Source organism: Populus alba, chromosome 11 (genome assembly GCF_005239225.2).
Source record: "Populus alba chromosome 11, ASM523922v2, whole genome shotgun sequence".
In the NCBI taxonomy this organism is placed as follows: Eukaryota; Viridiplantae; Streptophyta; class Magnoliopsida; order Malpighiales; family Salicaceae; genus Populus; species Populus alba.
In genome coordinates, this window is record NC_133294.1 from 20536839 (window position 1) to 20556253 (window position 19415).

A 19415-nucleotide genomic window follows, 5' to 3' on the forward strand; every position below is an offset into this window, starting at 1 on the left:
ATTGACGAATACGAGGTATGTTGTTTTAGTATGTATAGAAATAGAAATGATTCATGGGAATCAAATTTTGTTTGGGTATATGTATGGCTTAAATACAGAATTATTTTTTCTTATCAATGTGGTCTACTTGAATGCTATTTACTTCGACGACATAAGAGTGATTGATTATCAGGATTCAAGTCGAAATACATCGTTAGATCATAAAGCGTGTTTTTTTTTTTTTTTTGGCGGAGCCGCGGAGGGATAGCAAAAGAAACACCTAAATCATCTCTAGAATAAGATAACAGAACCCAGAGGAGACCAGACTTGAGCATCCCCTGTGGTTGTCTTCCCTGAGAGAGTATACGAAGCAACAGACAATTACAACGTCTTCAGAGAGAGCTTGACACAAGTGAGAAGAGTTCATGGCGGACATGATCGCCCATGTATCTTCTCTCGAGTCATTCTCACCTACCACCTGTCTGTATCCCATCCCCACGCGTGTTCTAGGCCAAAACGAATGGCATTGAAACCCTGGCTTAGCAAGCTCGCAGATTTAGTAGCAAGATTAACGAAACCAGACAACCACCTTTCCCCGGCATCTCTGAGCAATCCGCCCTTTCCATACGTCTTGTAATTGAAAATGGAGAGATATACAGCACACGAAAAGGATGAAGATCTCTTGCTTGGCTGGTTGGGGGATATAGAATAAATTCTCTTCTCTGGATTGACGGGCACATGATAGGTTGAATAAATCAAAGATCAAGAAAATAGATGGGGAAAAGGCAAATGAACCTTCCTGTTCCCTCAACAACTACCCATCTAAACAAGATGATCAGCACTTCTCCATTTGAATACTTCCGCAGGTCATTTTTGAAATGCAGTCTGTCTTTATTTCCATGTTCTTCAAGGTCTCAAATATCATTGTCCTCCAGTATTCACATACATGACATGAGGCAACACAACATAAATTAACTCAACATACATGACATGTCTTCCAGTGTACACAATACAGCCACTAATAATAACTTAGTAAGAAGAACAAATATATTGCTGCGCCTTGGCGGTCATTCTACAGCAATGCCGGTGCGATAGAAGGTTGTAATCCAATCCTCCTCTTTCTAAGACGCTCTGCGATGATGAATGCAAGCTCTAGAGATTGTGAAGCATTGAGCCTGGGATCACAATGGGTGTGGTAGCGTGAACTCAAATCATCAAATGTCACAGGCCGTGATCCACCAATGCACTCTGTCACATTCTGACCAGTCATCTCTAGATGAACGCCTCCTGGGTGGCTTCCTTCTTGCTCGTGCACATCAAAGAAGGCTCTCACCTCCGCCTGTCCAAATAAGAATGTAAAAAAAAAGAAATGTAACAACGTCAGGGTATGCATAGTGGAAATGATGCCATCATGCTGTAAACCCGTATTTTTCAATGATTAAAAAGGAATATCACTATTTTTGAAAAAGGTTTCAGAACAATAGCATTCACAACAACCGTACAACCACCACCGCTCTCAAGCTGACCCGTCACAATCATCCAGGAATTCAATTGCTTGGTACAAGTTTGGAGAGAGGAGAAACTTTAATGGAGGTTAAAAGTTAACCCCAAAAAAGTGGTTAAGTGTTAACTTTGCGGGGGGAGGGGCAAGGAAATTTAACACTATAATATTCTATTCATCTCCTTCACTTTTAACCACAAATATAAGTTATTTAATTTTTTAATATTTATAATTAATTTAAAAATTGATTTTATTTTTATTGACACCCACTATCATTCATAATTTTTTCCCTTCCCTCCTGTCAAACATCCTTAACACTTCATCCCTTAAACTCTTTTTACACCCTTTAACACTTCATTCTTAAATCTTAAAACATAAGGAACATCAGAATTCTTTTTTGCAAAAAAGATTTCAAACTCAACTTGCAGACAAAGTTCCACATACCTACGCTTAATCATTGGTTACCTGCGCAAGGAATCTGATCCAACTATTCCAACCCAAGGACTCATAGAAGCAGTCACTTTCTCACCTACCAATTCAGCTCAACTAACACTCAATCGTAAACTAGTTAAGACTTGTTACATGAATCCTTATTCTCCATTATATTTAGTTTAGTGTATTACTCCACCTACCGCACCTAAATTCTATTGCCTTCAAGTTAATTAATTCTAGGAAATCAAGAGCAGGCTCTTATTCAAATCCACAGAATGCCCCACCATTTACAACTTTGGAACTAGCTGCTCCAGTTAATGAATGAACCAAAATTTACTGCACTTCTTAAGAGATAATTCAATTGCAAGCAATGAGCATGACCCATTTTACAAGGATGAGATGACAAATTGTTTCTCCTATGAATTACCACCAAAGCTAAAGCAAAAAAAGCTAATTTGGAGTGTGTAATCCTATAATCAATGTACTAACAAAAAGTACAATATCATTTATAGCATATACGACCACTTCGTTTGACTCATATTAGGGAAACTCTCAGTTTCTCATCAGTTCCAGTAACAAGGTTACAGGGGAAAAAAATTTTCTTTTTCCTTTTCGTTCTCTCATTTGCTTTATTTCTCAACTTATATTCTTTCATCTCGTTTGGGTTTTGTATAATTCCCTGTGCTGAAGTGTGCAATTTCCTTCAAATAATAAACAGCCCTTGATAGCATAATGAAATCCACATAATGCTAATCAATTAATGCAAGCTAAGATATAAGCATCGTACCCTGATGGAATCGAATGGGCGAGTTTTCAGCCCACAAGGAGCCTTTATGGTGTTTCCATGCATAGGATCACTGACCCATGTGACAATTTGTCCTGCCCTGCGAACAGCCCTAATTAGATGAGGAAGCTTCACTCTCATGTTCTCAGCTCCCATTCTTGTAATGATTGTTATTCTGCCAGGTTTATTTTGAGGATTCAAAATCTCTATGAGCTTAACTAGCTCATTTGGATCCATCTTATCACTGACCTGGAGCACAAAAGCCAAATTCCATAAGAAAGTCGAAAGCACCAAAAGCATGTGTCAAATTACAAGATAAAAATTGAAATTAAGAACAGTAATATTGCATTGATCCTCTCAGATTTAGCTTATTGCCAGGTTCTAATTCGGGTCAGATTGGCATAAAAGAAGAAACACGATTCCATAAGCATAATTACATGAACACCACTTAGGCCAGCATCTTGAAAATATGCATTTGAGTGGTTAATTTAAGGAATATTGATAACCTTACGTGGTCAGAAACAGACAAAGCCAGAAACAAAAACAACCAAGAACCATCTCAACAAACGTAGATGAATTGGTTAAAAGTTAGGATCCTAAACAGGTTCTCCCTGGTATTTCTAGCCACCAAAGATGAATTACTGAAATATGAATTGGCTAACTAGATTTGAAAGAAGAATGCAAGTTACCTTAATTCCTAGGGGATTTGCGATTCCTCTCAAAAACTCAACATGAGCACCATCTAGCTGCCTGGTACGCTCACCAGCCCAAAGAAAATGGGCTGAGCAGTCATAGTAAAGACCCGAGGTTGAATCCAGCCTAGTAAGTGATTGCTCATATGGCAATAGCAAGCACTCATGGGATGTCCAAAACTCAGTTGTTGTCATGATAGGATGATCAACAGTGAGACCAGCTGCGGCCATAAATCCAAGGGCCTCATCAACCCGGTGGGCAAGTTCCCGGTACCTATCATACAAAGACAGAGATATGTATATTATAGAAGCAAAAAGCGACCCAATTATGATATGAAAATTAGTAATGAACTGAAATAATTTCCATCCAAGAGAAACATACTATAGAAGCAAAATCTAAACCAATAATGGTACGAATTAAGAAATGAAATGAACTCATTTTCATCCAAGATTCTAGTAAACATCTTTAAGAAAACCCATCATAACTAAAACAAGTGAATTAGAAATTGCAGGAACAAAAAAGGAAGATTACACTTTTAAACAACAAGTTTAAAACCATTCAGATCAGAGCATATTGAAGAACACATGCAAAGGATGTTAGAATCTAAATTCCCATAGGCCAGTCATCAGAAAAAAGTAAAAGAGGACCTTGATTGCCTTGTGCGGATAATCCAGGTATAGATAATTGTGATCGTGAAACTCGCCAGTGATATTGATCAAATAATACACATGGAGGAAATATCACTATCTACTGCGTGCCCACCAAAGGTGGTTGAGGTCCGGACGGACCGGAAGTGTACAAACTACTTCACCAAACTCTAAAATAGCAGCAAACATAAATAATAAAAAAACAATTGATTCTTCAAAATAAAACAGTGAGCTTTTTACTTGGCCGTATATGAAAGCTCCATCTGAAAAAACATCATAACCAATCCAAAAGTCAGATAAAACCATTTACCTATCTCCCTGCTCACTGTGCTCGGTGAAATCCAAATTCCACTGAGTAACCCTCTGCATAGCTGCATAACCACCAGTAGCAAACGCCCTGAGGAGATTCAAAGTGGCTGCTGATTGACAGTAAGCCCTGATCATCCTCTGTGGGTCAGGTATCCTTGACTTCTCATCAAAAGCATCTCCATTCACGTTATCCCCTCTGTAACTTGGTAATTTCACTCCATTTTTTTCCTCCAGTGGATCCGATCTTGGCTTCGCAAACTGCCCTGCCATCCTCCCCACCTATAAAACAAAATCCACATTTATCCCAGTCTAATAAAAATTCAATTCTTCAAAAAGAAAAGGGAAAGAAAAGAAGCAATCTATCATATGATTCTTTATCGTAACACTAATAATTCTATTTTAAGAGGAAAAAAAAGACCTTGATAACGGGCATTTGACCACCGAACATCAAAACAGCGCCCATTTGAAGAAGAATCCTGAAAGTGTCCCTAATATTATTTGCATTGAACTCTTTAAAACTCTCAGCACAATCACCTCCTTGCAGCAAAAACGCATTGCCCATAGCAGCCTCAGCGAGCCTCTCCTCTAAATTCCTGGCCTCACCAGCGAAAACAATCGGAGGAAAGGCGTCGAGGGTTTTGAGAACCGAATCAAGGTCTTCTTTGTTAGGATATTCAGGGAGTTGCAAGGCCTTCTTGGATTTCCAGCTTTCAACAGTCCATTTCCCAGTACCCACATTGGTTGTTGGAGCAACGGTTGCTGCTTTAGAGGATGTTGCTGCAGGTGTTTTAATGGGTGGTGGTGATTTGGAAGGATCAGCTGAGTGTACAGCGGAGATGTGGAGGATGGATCTGGAAGGTTTGGTGGTGAAGAAACAAGGATGATGGGGCTTGTTAGAGGGGATTAAGGATTTGGAAGGGATTATGGAACTGCTAGTTAGAGACATTGTTGTTGTTTTTGTCCAGTTTTGGAACAAAAAAAGAGAGGCTTGTGTTTTGTGTTTGTGAACGGAAGAGGAGAGGAGAGGGTACCTGAAGAGATGGTTGAGAAACAAAGGAGTATTTTATAGGGATGTTTGTTTGGTGTAAGAGAAGAGACAAAGGGACACGGGAGAGGGTCCAAGGAGTCTGGTAAGGGACGTGGTGGTGGTAGTTAAGGGTGTTTTCGGGAATATGTAAAGTATTTAGGGTGTATTTTTGGAAAGTTGGAAAAAGTTGGGAGGAAAGTCAATTTAGCTTGTGTCCTTGTTTAAGTGAATTTTGTTTATTACACTTCTTCACCAACTATTCGCCGCTTATTAGAGGCAGAGCCAGTGGCGGCTGGGTTTATTGCTTGCTTCGAGTTTTGCCATGAATCTATTAGAAATCCAGCACTACAATGGAAAATTATGGAATCCAGATCTGAGGCATTGAAGAAAATCCATCTTAAGATATATTTTCTTTGAACATTTCTTTATATATTTTGCTTACAAAATATTTGTTACCATGTATATAGCATCTAAAAAATCAAGTTAAAACATAAACAGTCATAACTTAATACTTATGTATGTAATAAAAACATTTGATGAATTATATTTGAGTTTTGTTTTTAATATTATTAACGTTGATCTTCGAGATTATATTTGAGTTTTTGTTATTACGCTATGTTTCCAGTTGGTTTGAAACCAAAACATATGTTAATTTAATATTATATTTAAATTTAAAATAAAATAAAATAAAATATTAAATAATGTAATTCAATTCAATTATATTGCGTAGAATTCCAACAAAAAAATAAATTATTAATGTTGACCATTTTAAACTTAATTTAAAAATTATTTTTGTTGCAGAAAATCTTTTTTATATTACAAAAACCCTTATAAATATCCAATCTCACACTTGCAAATAAAACAAGTAACTAACAACGTTGTTATTTAGCAAGTCACTCCACCATGGGCAGGGTAAAAAAATTATGAGGAGGCAGCGAAGGAAAACATTGACAAATTAAGATTGAAACATGGAAAAGGTGCAAGCTAGTCTCTCGCTGTCCGAAAGGGTGAGGGAAAGCCACTTTATGGTAATTGCAACCAAAGGTCCCCAAAGAGGTTCATTATTGAATTGGGCTATCCAACCAATCCTGAGTTACAATGATGTTAAAGTTAATTTGTAGGGTTTTTTTTTTTTATTATTATTATTATGAAAGAAAAGAGTGAATATTTTTGGAATATTATTTTTAATGTTAATTTTAGAATGAATTACTGTAGCAAATCATAAAATCTTCTATCTGATTTGTTTTTGCTTCTTTTTTTATGAATTAAATTTTTTTTAGAATTCAAATCAATGCCCTTCAAAAAATTCCAAATATCAAAATTAATTTTACCATATGAATTCAATTAATTCACAAGATTTCATATGGGCTGTTAGTTACAACGTCAGAGCTTCTTTTTGTTTAGTAACCCAAGATCTAACAAATTTTCCAAAATTTCTATTTTTTTTTTAATGAAATTTAGCTTTCACTTATATTATAATTTTGCGACAAGTTTTGGTAAATAAAAGAAAACTAAAAAAAGAAAGAAAGAAAAAAAGAAGTGAAATGATGAGCAAAGTACAAGGGAGGGACCACGCCACAAACACGACTTCTCCAAAGTAATCCTTTCCCATCCGAGACAAACCCCCGATCTTTCATAATTCATAACAAATCAGGAAATATCAGCCTAAAACCTTGATCGATTTCTGTTTTTTTTTTTTTTTTTTTTTTTTTGCAGGTTAAGATTCAACACGTGGAATCCACACGTTGTTACTGTCTAGCACCTCCTTCACTGTCCGTGCATGCAAGCCACTCACCACTACTTTCTAGATCAGTTTCAACAGCTTCTGGTCTGCGTTAGCAGCTCCTAAGGTCGCCTTTGAACCCCAACAGGTCGTTTTGTTTTTTTATAATTATAATATTAATGATTTTTCTTTATTTGTTGGATAATTTGTGATATCATTGATATTTTTTTTATGTATCTATTGACTTGTAATACTATTAGTCATTGTTTATATGGTTGAAGTGTTGTGGTTCCAATGTCACTGTGTGTCAACCCGGCCGAGGGTCCCGGCCCAGGATACGAAGTCACCTAGGAATTGATATTTTTGTTCGAGATTAAGGCTAAAGTTGAAACAAATATTTCTAATTCATTTTGTGTTAGATTTTTTTTATGTTTGTTATGTAGTGTATTCATTATTTTTTAATCAAGAAATCAATCTAGGATTAAGATATCAGTGTTGACAATTAATTAGATAGTAGAATTGGTTATTGTTTATTTCAGGTTTAAATTTGAATTTAAATGTTGACTATTAAATAATAAAATCTGTGAATATATATTCATGTACCAGGATTAAGGATTAATGACGTGTTCTTGGTTCTTACCTTAAAAAGTTGATTATTGGGATATTTAAATTAACAACTAACTCAGATCCAGGATTAGGCTACCTGTTAATCAACCTGTTCTTGGTTCCTGTCATGTGGAGGGGCTGTGTGAGGATGGTGGTTCAGTTGAGGGATTTGCTATCACAATTGGAGGAAAAGGAAGGCAGTGAAGGCAGCGATGGCTGAAAGGGAAGGAACTGTCAGTGGTAGCATGAGACAGAGGAGATGTTGTCGTGGGTGGCTGTGGTGTTTATGTTCAAAGGTTGCTGGAATAGTCAGATAAAAGGGGTGTTGACATGCTAGGGTTTTGTATTCTTATATATATATATGGGACCGTTTTATTGAAAAGAAAGGAAGTATGCTTTTTTTCTTTTTCCTTCCAGTCTCTTCTTCTCCTCTCTCTATTTATAGTGTTAAACCTTTTTTTTTTTAAAAAAAAAACTTAACAATTAATTGGAAGATCTTTAAGTATTTTGAATTTTTGAATTTTCCTTATTTATTTGATTTTCCGTTATTCTCTATTATTTTGATCCATTTATTTTACTCATCATTTCACTCTTTATTTTATATATATATATATATAAAAAAAAAAAAAACTTGTCACACAACAATAAAAATAGTGCCAAAAATAGTAAAACAATCATAAATTGATTAAATTGCACTGAGAAGGTATTTTTAATATTTTTAATTTTAAAAAAATATGTGGAAAAGCAAAGATAAAAAAGAACCGTGGCATAGCCCTCGATAAATAGCGATACCATACATTTATCAACAAAAAAAAAACTAGGATAGTTATCCAGGTGGGGAAAGTACACATATATAGATGAACACAAACTCAAATACATGGATAAATACATGAACAATTTGAAAAGTTAGATAAATATGGTACATAATTGGAATCTTTTTTTCACCACGTAGTTATTGTTTGGGAAGTTCATAGAGCTGTATTTATGGCTAAAATAGCTAATTGAGCCGAGCCAAGTTGTAGAACATCACCCAACCAGGAACTTGGTGGGAGTACCCGGTAATCGAAGTGACAAATGTTCAAAGGGATAGTCGGCTGCAATTACAAGCATGCCCTTTTATAATTAACAAGAAGCTACCCTCAGTACCCAGTGGGCTAAACTAGGAAATCAAGAGAGATCTCCAAGTCATCTTACCTACCCTCCTCCACTCCGTGCACATCTCTTCCTCCTACCCGCAGGGCCCAGCATTGAAAACCCTCATTCGCCAACGACACGTGCCCATTCGCCAATGACACGTGCCCGTCTTCATGATAAGCTACTTGACATATTCTTTCAAATCGTTCCTCGGTGAAGAATGAAAAGTTGAAAAGAAGACCTCGTTTGTAAAGACCGATTACCTAATACATCTGTTGGTGTGCAAAGTCACCTCTTTCGCTGCTTATACAAATAGGAGGTGGGCTTTGTGTGTGTGTGTGTGTAAAATTTAACGTTTACTTGATTTTAATTTTTTAATATAATTTTTTTGTTTGTGTTTTACAGTGTTATTTTAATTTTAAATAAATATGTTAGCATTTAATTTATGATTGATAAAAGTATCTCATGATGCTCTGTATCGTTTGAAAACGCGGTTTTTTTAAAATATTTATTTATTTATTTACTAAAAAATAATTTATTTTTATATGTTTTAGAACATTTTGATTTTAAAAAAATATTATTTTAGTACATTTTAGTACAAAAAATATCTTGAAAAACAATCACAATTACATTCATACACAAGTAATAAGAGAACTTCTTGGTTTGCAAGATCTACACCATAGCAAATTCAGGACTTGATTTTTCCCGCTCCGAATAAAATTGAGCATTGAAAAATATTTACCTAAACCATTTCACTAAATATTAATCTATTGTGTTGTCCAATTGTGTGTGTGTGTGTATAAAATACGATTCCTGTTATATTGGGTAGACCGGTTAGAAATCTGTCCATGATTACGAATGGGCTTTTTGGGCCAAGGCCGAATACCAGCAAGTACATTGGCGTCGCTCCTTGATTGAAATGCTCGGGCCTGGCTAGAATGTCTGGCTCAAATTGTTCGGAAGCCAGTTGAATCTGGGCAACAGCCCCGCATTCTTTCATACATCAAATCGCCCGTAATCCTTCTTCTTCTTCTTCTTCTTCCCCACTCTCGGAGAGGCAGGATGTCCTCCTCCTTTTTTTGACGTCTTCTTAGGAAAATACACCAGCAATTGCTTCTTTTTTTTTTTTTTTTCTTTCCCATGTTTCCAGGACAGATCTGAGATTCAATTTCAGCAAGGGTAAAATAATATAAATATATAACTAAATTAATTAAAATCCATATATTATAAGTTTTTAATATAAAATTAAAAATTTACACATAACCATAAATTATTCATTTCAATCGACCAATCCAAATTCAACTACAACTAAACAACATAATTCAATCATCGTCAACACTACAACATATACTAAATACACATAACTTAATTAACATTTACCTTGGTTCTAAAAGTTCTCAATCCCCTTTATTAAATAGTCAACACTACCTTCACCGTAAACACCTAAACTTTCTTCTTCAAATTTGCTTTTATTTTGAGTCATGTATATCATATTCCATCACAAGAATATCACATTTTCAATAATTTAACTTTTCCCCAATTTAACATTTTAAAATCCTAATTCAAAATTTAAGAATTTTGCATAAATCTTGTTGATCTTTGCTTAAACTTGTATAATCGAGTTTATAACATCTTACCTGATAATAATATGAACTTTGAATATTAACCGGTCGAAGTTTTTTGTGCTTTTTTTTTTTCTTTTAATGTCATGAGTTTTTCTCTCTATTCCCTTTCTCTCACTTGATTTTCCATTTAATTCTTGAGTTAGACATGTATAATATTCACTTTCTTATCTTTATTGTCTTAAATCTTGGTTTTTTTCCTATGTTTTAGTAAGGAAGCTCTCAATTTTTTTTTTTTTATTTTTTTTCTAGCATTGGCCGGCAATTTAAAAGGAAAGAAAAAGCTGAATTTTTAATTTTCCCAACTTATTTATAAAAATGTTATTAATGCGCCCACATGTAATTTTGGGTCCGACTATTGATATTCTCGCATATCATTTTCAAACTTAGATTACCCTAACATTTTAAACCAGGATAAAGCAGTGTGTCAAGAGTTTTATCATAAAATTTCAACTTAATTTGATAGTATAATTAAAAGTTATGTTTGATAGTATATAATTGGTCAGTAGATGATTTCATATCAAAATTCAAATTCTCATATTCAATCATTGCTAAAATTATTTTTTATTCTAAAATATATTTATTTGTTCTTTTTATTATTTTTTTATTTATAAACTTATTACAGTTTCAAAATAGTATTATACCAACATTTTTTCACGTAATTCTTTGTTAACTTTTATTTCTCATTTCCATTGTTAAAATTCACCGGAGTTATTTTTTTATTATCAAAACACATCTATTTTAATTTATTTCTAGTTATTCTATTCGTTAAAACCTGTTACCAATTTCAACATGATAGCTGATTATTTTTTTTTTTTTTGCAGTGTGGGCATGCACCCACATCACCCACATACTGGATTCGTCCATGCATGTTTCAATGAAGAATTTCTTGCACAGTAAAAGTTTTAACCCTTTTTTTCATATAATTATAAAATCTTAACTCAAAATCAAGAGAGTTAAGACTTTTCAATTAGATATTCAACGCTGTAAAAAAATAATTTTTACTCGCAGATAACCTTTTAGAATCAATGTGTGTCCAAGTATGTTTGGGTGTCCCTGTTTCAAGCTGTTTCATAGCTAACAGGGTAAAGTTAAGTTAACTAACGGTTTGTCGTCTATTTTTTATAGCCAATGTTGAACGCCGGCCTTCTTTGTTTGATTAGCTCTCGCAGCACTTGACCTGAGCACCTGAACAGGATTCCAATGAAACATATCATGGACACATAAGTTACAGAACAAATTCTCATAAAACTGGAGGGTCCTCAACCAATCGTTGATTTCACATGTACATTTTGTATTAACTATAATTGTGATATTCAACTTGAAATATTACCCAATCAAAATCTCGAGTCATCAAATAGTCGATATATGTGTTAGGTTACTAGGTTTATTTAATGGATAAAATATTTAACATACATATATATATATATATATATATATATTGTCATATTGTATTGGATTCATAATGAATTAATTGATAATGATACATGTGAAAAGTAAAGAGGTTAAAAGTTTAAATCCCATAAGTTGAAAATATTATATATAATATTAAATTTAATTTGTAATGAGTTGACAAGGTACTTATCTAATGAGTTGGTAAAACACTTATTTCTTAAAAACAAGGCATTGATTAAAGTAAAGAGGTTAGTTTTTTTTAAAAAAAAAAAAATTTTAAGGGTAAATTATTAATCACACCTTGCAACGAAAAAGTTAAAGAGATAAATTTATCCCGTTCAATTTGATATTACTAATTAACTCTCATAAAAATACTATTTTGCTCTCTGATTTATGTTTCTTTGGCTTGTTTTGTGTTGACAAAAATATTATTACATTCTTAATATAAAATAATAAGCCAATGAGTCTTGCTCCTTGCTCCACATTGTTCCACTGAATACCCTTAGTTTTTTTTTTTTTTTTTTAATAAAAATAAAACGAACAGCTCGCTTTCTGAAATTCAATTGACGAGTCCCGATCGCTCCATAAAGGAAACAACATCGCGAAACGATCGCAAGACTTTCTTGAGTTCTGAGGTTTAGAATGGGCAGATGGCCTCTGCCATCTTGCATTGGGTCCATCCAGCCATGGTGTCGGCAAATACAAAACTGTGGAATCCTGGCTAATTTAATTCACCCACAAGGATCGCTTTACGTGCTATGCACGTCGATTTGGGGGTGGAGGCAAGCCAGGAGGGCCGGGGCCCTGGCTCCAGATATAAAAAGGTCCCTCAATCTTGTTTTTTGTACTCAGAAATCCTCTTAGAATATTCTTTTTTTCAAAAAAAAAAAAAAAAGTAATCACATTCTTTGCATGGGCACACAAGATTTTCATCTGAGCACATGTGCCTGTCACACCCAACGCAAAGCTCCTCCGATCTGCAACGTTCACTCTCTTTTCTTGCGATCGAGAGAAGCCTCGTATTTCGGAACACAATGTAAGGTATGTTCAGCTGCTTCCTGTCCAAATCCACACATTTTTAAAATCGAGTGCAACAAAACTTTTGAAGTAGAAACTCGAAATATAATCGCTGGACTGTTACGATTAATTATGAATGTAAAGCTGGGCGTACTGCTACTTTCTTCTCTCTTGTTCTTGCGATGAACTTGTTCGACCAGGTTTGTTTCTTTGACTGAGATTCCCAGATAACAATGAAAACAAAGGAGAAAAGGAGAAAAAGGGAGCGAAAGCAAGCGAATCTTCTCGTTGATGATTGCATCTTGTCTTTTAATAAGCGGGACCGCTGTTTCATGTGTTAAAAATTATTGGACCTCTGTCTTTATATGCAGTGTGTGTGTGTGTGTTATATACATCACACATGATTCCCATTTTGTCTACAGTAAAACTTGAAAACCAAAAGGGTTAAAGAGGGTCGTGTCAGGTTAAAAAAGTTCAAGACAATTAAAATAAATAATGGTGGCAATCCTAGTTATTTAAATTAACTAGAAAACACGCGTGCTTTTTTAATCAAAACTCTCTTTTGTTTCTTATTTTTGACAAAAACATTTCATTTTTATTATAAAAGTGATTCTTTAAAAAAAAAAACTAATTGCTACTTGAAAAGAAAATTTCAGTAAAAATACATGCCTTTATAATTTTCACATATATGTAGAAAAAATAAAACAATAAGTAACTTGATAAAACTATATAAATAATTTACCTTAAAAGTAATAAAATATATATTTTATTTTAAATATTCGGTTTAAAAAATAATTCTTCAAGTTAGGTTCAATTCATAGAATAACTGTTAATATTGTCATAGAAACTCTAATCTTATTGAAAAAACATGACGCAATAGGATGATTTTTTAAGTATTATTTTATAATTTTATTTGAAGAGAATTTCATTGTAAATAAAAAAAATAAAATGATTAGATAAATAAGCAGAAAAAGGTGGAGAGCCTAAAGAATAAAGTTCTTGCATGAGACATTTTTAAAAAGTATGGGATAACGTGTTGTCCACATTGACAGAGATGTATCATTTACTACAATAAATTCGATGGCTAGAAAATAAGGTTTTGAGTAATTAAGATACAAAAACCTAAATTTCAATATGCAAAAATCTCAAAACATTATAAAAAAACTCAAACTCTCCATAAAACTGGAAATTAAAATGAATAAAAAAACTTAACGACTCCTAATTTGTCTTTTCAGCATGGTTATAAAGTAAATTTACCTTCGTTAAACTCCTCTCTCTTAGAAAAACTCATTGATAACAAGATCAATTTTTTTTATGACTAACCCAAAATTTTATCTTTTTTTTTTTTTTTTTTTTTGCAGTGACTTTTTTTATCATCTTTTAACATTGAAGGATGAGAAAAATAAGATCTTATAATCAAATAATAAACACCTAAAACTATATTTTGTAAAAACAAAATATAAGAATCAAATAATGCAAAAACAAAACACTTTAAAGACTGAATTGAACTCTTCCAACCCTATAGACACCGAAAAATGCATTGTAAGGCAACAATGCAATCCACCGTATTTTGTATATTGAATGCAAGGGCCACAGTATATTGTATAATAAGGCAGTAAGCTTCTTCACGGGGCAAGTGCATGTGTTTGTTTTCTTCTTTCAACCTGGTAGGGTAATATTGCAGGTGATGCGTGGACGGAGAAGGTAGATGCAAAGGCAAAGGGACCACTGTCTGTTTATTACAAAGCATTATCAAATTCAAGATGTCCCACTTGCCATCCTCTCTCTCTCTCTCTCTCTCTCTCTATCTCTAATATATATATATATATATATATATATATATATATATATATATATATATATATAATCTCACTTGCATGTATTGGGGCTTGTCCATTCTCAATAGCACATTAAATTAAAGAAATGCATTATATATATATATATATATATATATATAAACAGACAAAGAGCTTGTGGTCCATCGCCACTTCGATTCTTTAAATATTGGAGCACGTGGGAGCAAAAATCATGGGCAATTCAAAATATTTCACTTGATTTGCTTTCACTTCTTTCGGATCTCATAAGAATACCTCCAAACTTCTTACAACAAGAAGAAAAGGAAGAAAAATCCTTCATCTTCACCTTCTCTTACACAACTCTAGCTTGGTTAGAATTCCGTGAGCTCTCAAATTGAGAGGGACCAAGCCAGACTAGCTCTCATCTCAAGAGAAATCTTCAAGATGGAAACGGTGTCAAGTACAAGATCCAAAGAAATAAATCACATGTAATCATGTGACTAACTAGGTACTTGTACAGAACTAGAAATCCTCATGATTAATCTAGTTCATGTAGCAACGAAAAAGCATATTAAACAAAAAATAAAAGAGCAAACATCTCTCTTGAGAGATTAAAGACATCCATTCCTCGTAGAATTACGCACATGCACAAAATCAACTCTCTCCCTCGCCATCTTTCATGCTGCTGCGAAGTCCAACTAGCTTCATCAAGGCCCCAAAACCCATAAATGAACCCTTGAGACCTCTGGTTGGAATGCCGAGAATGCTTCTCAATCAGCAAGGACATTGAAGGTGAAGGTATCGTCAATATTAATTACTTCATTTTTCATTATCTTTTTTAATTAAAAGATGCTACGTGGTGGCTCTGATGCATCTAGCAAACAGTTCCACATACTCAACATGTTCTGAGAAGCTTTTTAGCCTAGACTCGGCCAGAAAGAAAAAACATTCAACATGTAACCAAAGTCCAGGATTAAGAACGTAAAATAGGAAAGCTAAAAGACTGAGGTCGTCTTGCCGAGAGGCGGGTATATATCCAGGGATTGTTACAAAAGAAAGGGAAACAGAGTATCAGACAGTTGAAGAATATTAATGGCAGCATTGAATTTGAAAGGATGAGCCTAAGCTGTGCTTGCTAAGTGGAAAGCAACCTGGACAAAATCATCGATGACAGGACCCATCACCCTCCAAAAATTATCAACTGGGGCCACTTCTCCTATTCCAAAATCGGTTGGTCGCTTTTGTGACACGAACTAAAGATATTTCAAAAAGATATGTACCCGTTTCCACCTATTTGGCAACTGGTTTTCAGTTCTCTCAAAGTTTGATTCAACTAAATTGAGAGACCATCTCTCCTGAGCTTTTCCCATGCCTGCAAATATCATTGCAAATTTGCAACACGTCGCTTTTCCTTAAAATTCAGATAACAAGGGGGTGACATAAAGCATACAACTTCATCCCTATCGAAACAGTTATATCCATACGGCATGTAGGTGGAGGTATTTAGTGCTACAAACAGGAAAAGTGAACAATAAGACAAGAGTGGAAACTGAACCTATGGAGATGGAGGCCAACCGTACAGTCCAGCATCTGCTCCTTCATAGAACCTGAGCTCAAGTTCCTCCAGCCTTCCCTCATCATCCCACATCTCATCATAACTCTCATCATCGTCATAGTCTCCCCCGTCACCAGCTAAAAATCCCCAAGCCAAGTAATCGGAATCATCTGAATATTCGGAGCAATCTTCTTCCCAGTCATTTGCCTCATAATAGTCCTCCATTACAAGAGGCCCCAATACTGTCAGTTTTTGGAACTTCTCCTTGAAGAACTTGTTATCAAGGTTCACATTCCAGCATCCTCTCAAATCCATAAACTCAAGATTTGTACAGCTTGAAAGGATCTGCAATAAACTTTCTGTGCTAACAAGATGGTAAGCCATTTCTAAGCGCTTCAGCTTAGGCATCGTGGTGGCAATGGCATAAGCCTCATCATCTTGGGCTTCCAAACCTTCTGTATCTAATGGGTGCATATTCCGGCACAGCCCCGCAAGCAATTTGCAATGCTTTCCAATTGCCTCTAAAGCACGCCCACTAATTTTATTACAGTAGCTCACATCCAAGAAAGTGACAGTGGAAAGCCTTCCAGCAATCTGTTCAACTATCGAATCACTAATATCACTTCTCGGAATCCGCAATGTCTGGAGGGAACCAGCACTTGCAAAAACAAGAAGAAAAAAAATAAGACCCATATTGCAAAGTATCAGATCAAAGAACACCAGCATTGAAAGCAAATAGGGCCTGGCTCAAAGTGATTGAAAGCACGTTAAAGTCATCTCTACAATTTGGGCATACCGATGGGAGTTCTAAGAATAAAGATGAGCAATGAAGCATCAAAATTAGATAAGCATTCCCTATATCATTTGAAATTCTAAATGCAAGATGGAGGAGAGTTCTAAGAATAAAGATGAGCAATGAAGCATCAGAATTAGATAAGCACTCCCAATATCATTTGAGAATTCTAAATGCAAGATGAAAGACTATGAATAACCATTGGAACTGTAAATATCTAGTATGATCTAGTCAAATGAAAGCACGTTGTAGTAACACTTTTAATAATTGAAACGGGTGTTACAAAAATGTCAAGTCCAGCTTACTGGTCTGCAAGGAATGAGAAATTTGTATCATTGTGGAGTCCAGAGACACAGAGTTTGCGGAGGGATCCACAGCTTCTCGTGATCAACATTTGAAGCATGCGATCAAGGTGATCAGGATGGCACCTAGTACTCCATTCCTCAATGTTGATCTCTTGCCAGCAATATGGCCCTGAAACTGCTCTGCTCCATGATTTGCAAACCCTTGGGACCATGGTTAGTATCTCCTGGAGAGAAAGATTGCGGAAAATTAGCCCAAGGGCATCTGGTATCAATTCATCCCAACGACGATACTCATCTCCCTCTTCCATGTAACCTGACTCCATACAATTAAACCAGTAGTTAGATAAATTTGTCTCCACAGAAAAAGAAATATGAGAAGTGGGCAAAAAAATCAACAATTAGGCAACCTATTTAAGCATGAAAATGACATTATGGTCTCATTCAAGAATTTTAATGGAAAAGGATTCGTCTCCAGGAATTTTAAGAGAAATTGCTTGGAAAGTGAACAAAATTCAAAGAATCGATAAAAACTATGAGAAGAAGTTGAAGATCTCTACTTACTATCTACTTTTCGCTAGAGATAATGAAAGATGTAATCTTTATACGAGATACCAGTAAGGATGAACAAGAAATTGACAATTACAGAATTGTAAGAGCGCAACAGAGTGTGCATGCAAGGCAAAAGGTAAGAGAAGAGGAAAGAGGAAAAAAATAAATCGCCAAACAAAAGAATGGACTGACCAAATGAAGAAATTAGAAGCAAAAGCTACCTTGATAATAACAAAGAAGGACCAAAATTTGGGTTAATCGTAACAAATTACTTAAAATCTACTCTTAACAAGAAAATCTGGCAAAAGACACTAAAAAATCTTAAAGACAAAAATGGACATTTAAAGCACCTTCGCAGATCCATCCAGATAAACCCTCAAAAAGAAACTGCTTGGAAACATCATTGGAAAGGAAAATAACCTTACTCGCGAGACAGAAACGCAAGAGACCTCATCTACATACTAATGCATGCATCAATTGAGAAATCCAAGCACATTATAGTGTCCGCTGAGTCTACCTCACATAAAACATGATGGGTAATGAGGTTTGGGCTAAAACTGTTCTTGGCTGGTGAAAACACTTGACTGTGTTTTTTACATTGCAGACCAAAGTAACAGGCGAGCCAGAGTTTTTCATTTTCTTATAAACAATACAGAGAGAAGAAAAACAATGGCAAATCGGACCATGTTTTTTACACACCTGGAAGAAGTGAACTTTCCTTTTCCTTCTTTCTTCGGGAATTGGATTCTGCAAAAAGAAAAAAAAATCACCGGTTTATTCGCCAGAAACGCAGGGGAAAAGAGGGGAGAAGATAGAGAACAAGAGAGGCAAGAGAAGGAGGGAGAAAGCTACAAGATTATAGACCCATCTACCCACCTAACTAGAACAGCATCAATGCTAGCAGCAGCAACAACAACAAGAGTAAAAACAAAAAAGTGAAAGGGCAAGTGGTTGTGTAGGGAGCTCAAAAACAAGCAACAATGTATTGTACCTTTCGGGAAAGAAAATTATTAAAAGTGACAAAAGACTTTTAGTTCTATCTTCAAGCACTTCGAAACTTTGATTTCAGACTCTGTGTGCTTATAAAGAATTTCAAGAAGGTAAAATTTAAGAGCGAATTGATTAAAAATGTAAAAAAATAAAATAAAATAAAATAAAATTTTAGTGTCAAGTGTCGAGTGTCAAGGGAGATTTTATATTAATCTTGGCATTACGGTGAATTGTAAAGCCTAACTAATCATACGTTCATGCTTAAAATGACTAGTTGAAATATATTTTTTTAATTCTTATAGATAAATTAATATTCTGTTGCCAATTCATTTTTTCTTTATTAATATTATTTGGCATGCTTTCTAACTCAATCATGCTTAAAAAAACTTGTGTTGAGAATATTCAGTGATAATTAAAAAAATATATCAGGAATATCGTCCATCCCACTATATATCAAATCTAATTTTGCATTAAAAATAATAATGTACATTCATGATCCTAATGTAAGAATAACAAAAAAAAAAAAAAGAGTTGTATTAAAAAAGGAAAAAAAAGGAA

General features: G+C 34.6%; 2 protein-coding genes across 4 annotated transcripts; both read right to left on the reverse strand.

Annotated features, from left to right (window-relative positions):
- Positions 1 to 235: 235 nt before the first annotated feature.
- LOC118031610 (phospho-2-dehydro-3-deoxyheptonate aldolase 1, chloroplastic) lies at positions 236 to 5422 on the reverse strand. The gene is made up of 5 exons (XM_035036083.2): positions 4764 to 5422; positions 4347 to 4624; positions 3386 to 3662; positions 2700 to 2945; positions 236 to 1318 (listed from the first exon to the last, which is right to left on the reverse strand). Exons 1-5 carry the CDS (start codon positions 5289 to 5291, stop codon positions 1052 to 1054), a joined length of 1596 nt encoding a protein of 531 aa, XP_034891974.1. The 5' UTR covers positions 5292 to 5422; the 3' UTR covers positions 236 to 1051.
- Positions 5423 to 15568: 10146 nt separating this feature from the next.
- On the reverse strand, positions 15569 to 18855 carry LOC118031611 (F-box protein FBW2). 3 transcript variants are annotated; one of them, XM_035036086.2, is made up of 4 exons: positions 18567 to 18713; positions 17319 to 17631; positions 16221 to 16878; positions 15569 to 16037 (listed from the first exon to the last, which is right to left on the reverse strand). In XM_035036086.2, the coding sequence occupies exons 2-3, from the start codon at positions 17624 to 17626 to the stop codon at positions 16221 to 16223; spliced, it is 966 nt and encodes a 321-aa protein (XP_034891977.1). In that variant the 5' UTR covers positions 17627 to 17631; positions 18567 to 18713; the 3' UTR covers positions 15569 to 16037. The 3 variants fall into 3 exon arrangements, with proteins under 3 accessions (XP_034891977.1, XP_034891978.1, XP_034891976.1); XM_035036087.2 differs by lacking the exon at positions 15569 to 16037 and adding an exon at positions 18744 to 18855 and having other exon boundaries at positions 16050 to 16878; positions 18567 to 18614; XM_035036085.2 differs by lacking the exon at positions 15569 to 16037 and adding an exon at positions 18720 to 18765 and having other exon boundaries at positions 16050 to 16878; positions 18567 to 18614.
- Between the last annotated feature and the right edge of the window lie 560 nt (positions 18856 to 19415).

Excerpts from the sequence above, each read along its gene's own strand:
- LOC118031610 (XM_035036083.2), bottom strand. The coding sequence starts at position 5,291 with ATGTCTCTAACTAGCAGTTCCATAATCCCTTCCAAATCCTTAATCCCC. Across the intron at positions 4,625-4,763 it reads GTCAAATGCCCGTTATCAAG|GTGGGGAGGATGGCAGGGCA; the intron begins GTCTTTTTTTTC and ends TTTGTTTTATAG. Across the intron at positions 3,663-4,346 it reads CACAGTGAGCAGGGAGATAG|GTACCGGGAACTTGCCCACC; the intron begins GTAAATGGTTTT and ends TTTGTATGATAG.
- LOC118031611 (XM_035036086.2), bottom strand. The coding sequence starts at position 17,626 with ATGGAAGAGGGAGATGAGTATCGTCGTTGGGATGAATTGATACCAGAT. Across the intron at positions 16,879-17,318 it reads TTCTCATTCCTTGCAGACCA|TGCTGGTTCCCTCCAGACAT; the intron begins GTAAGCTGGACT and ends TGTTTTTGCAAG.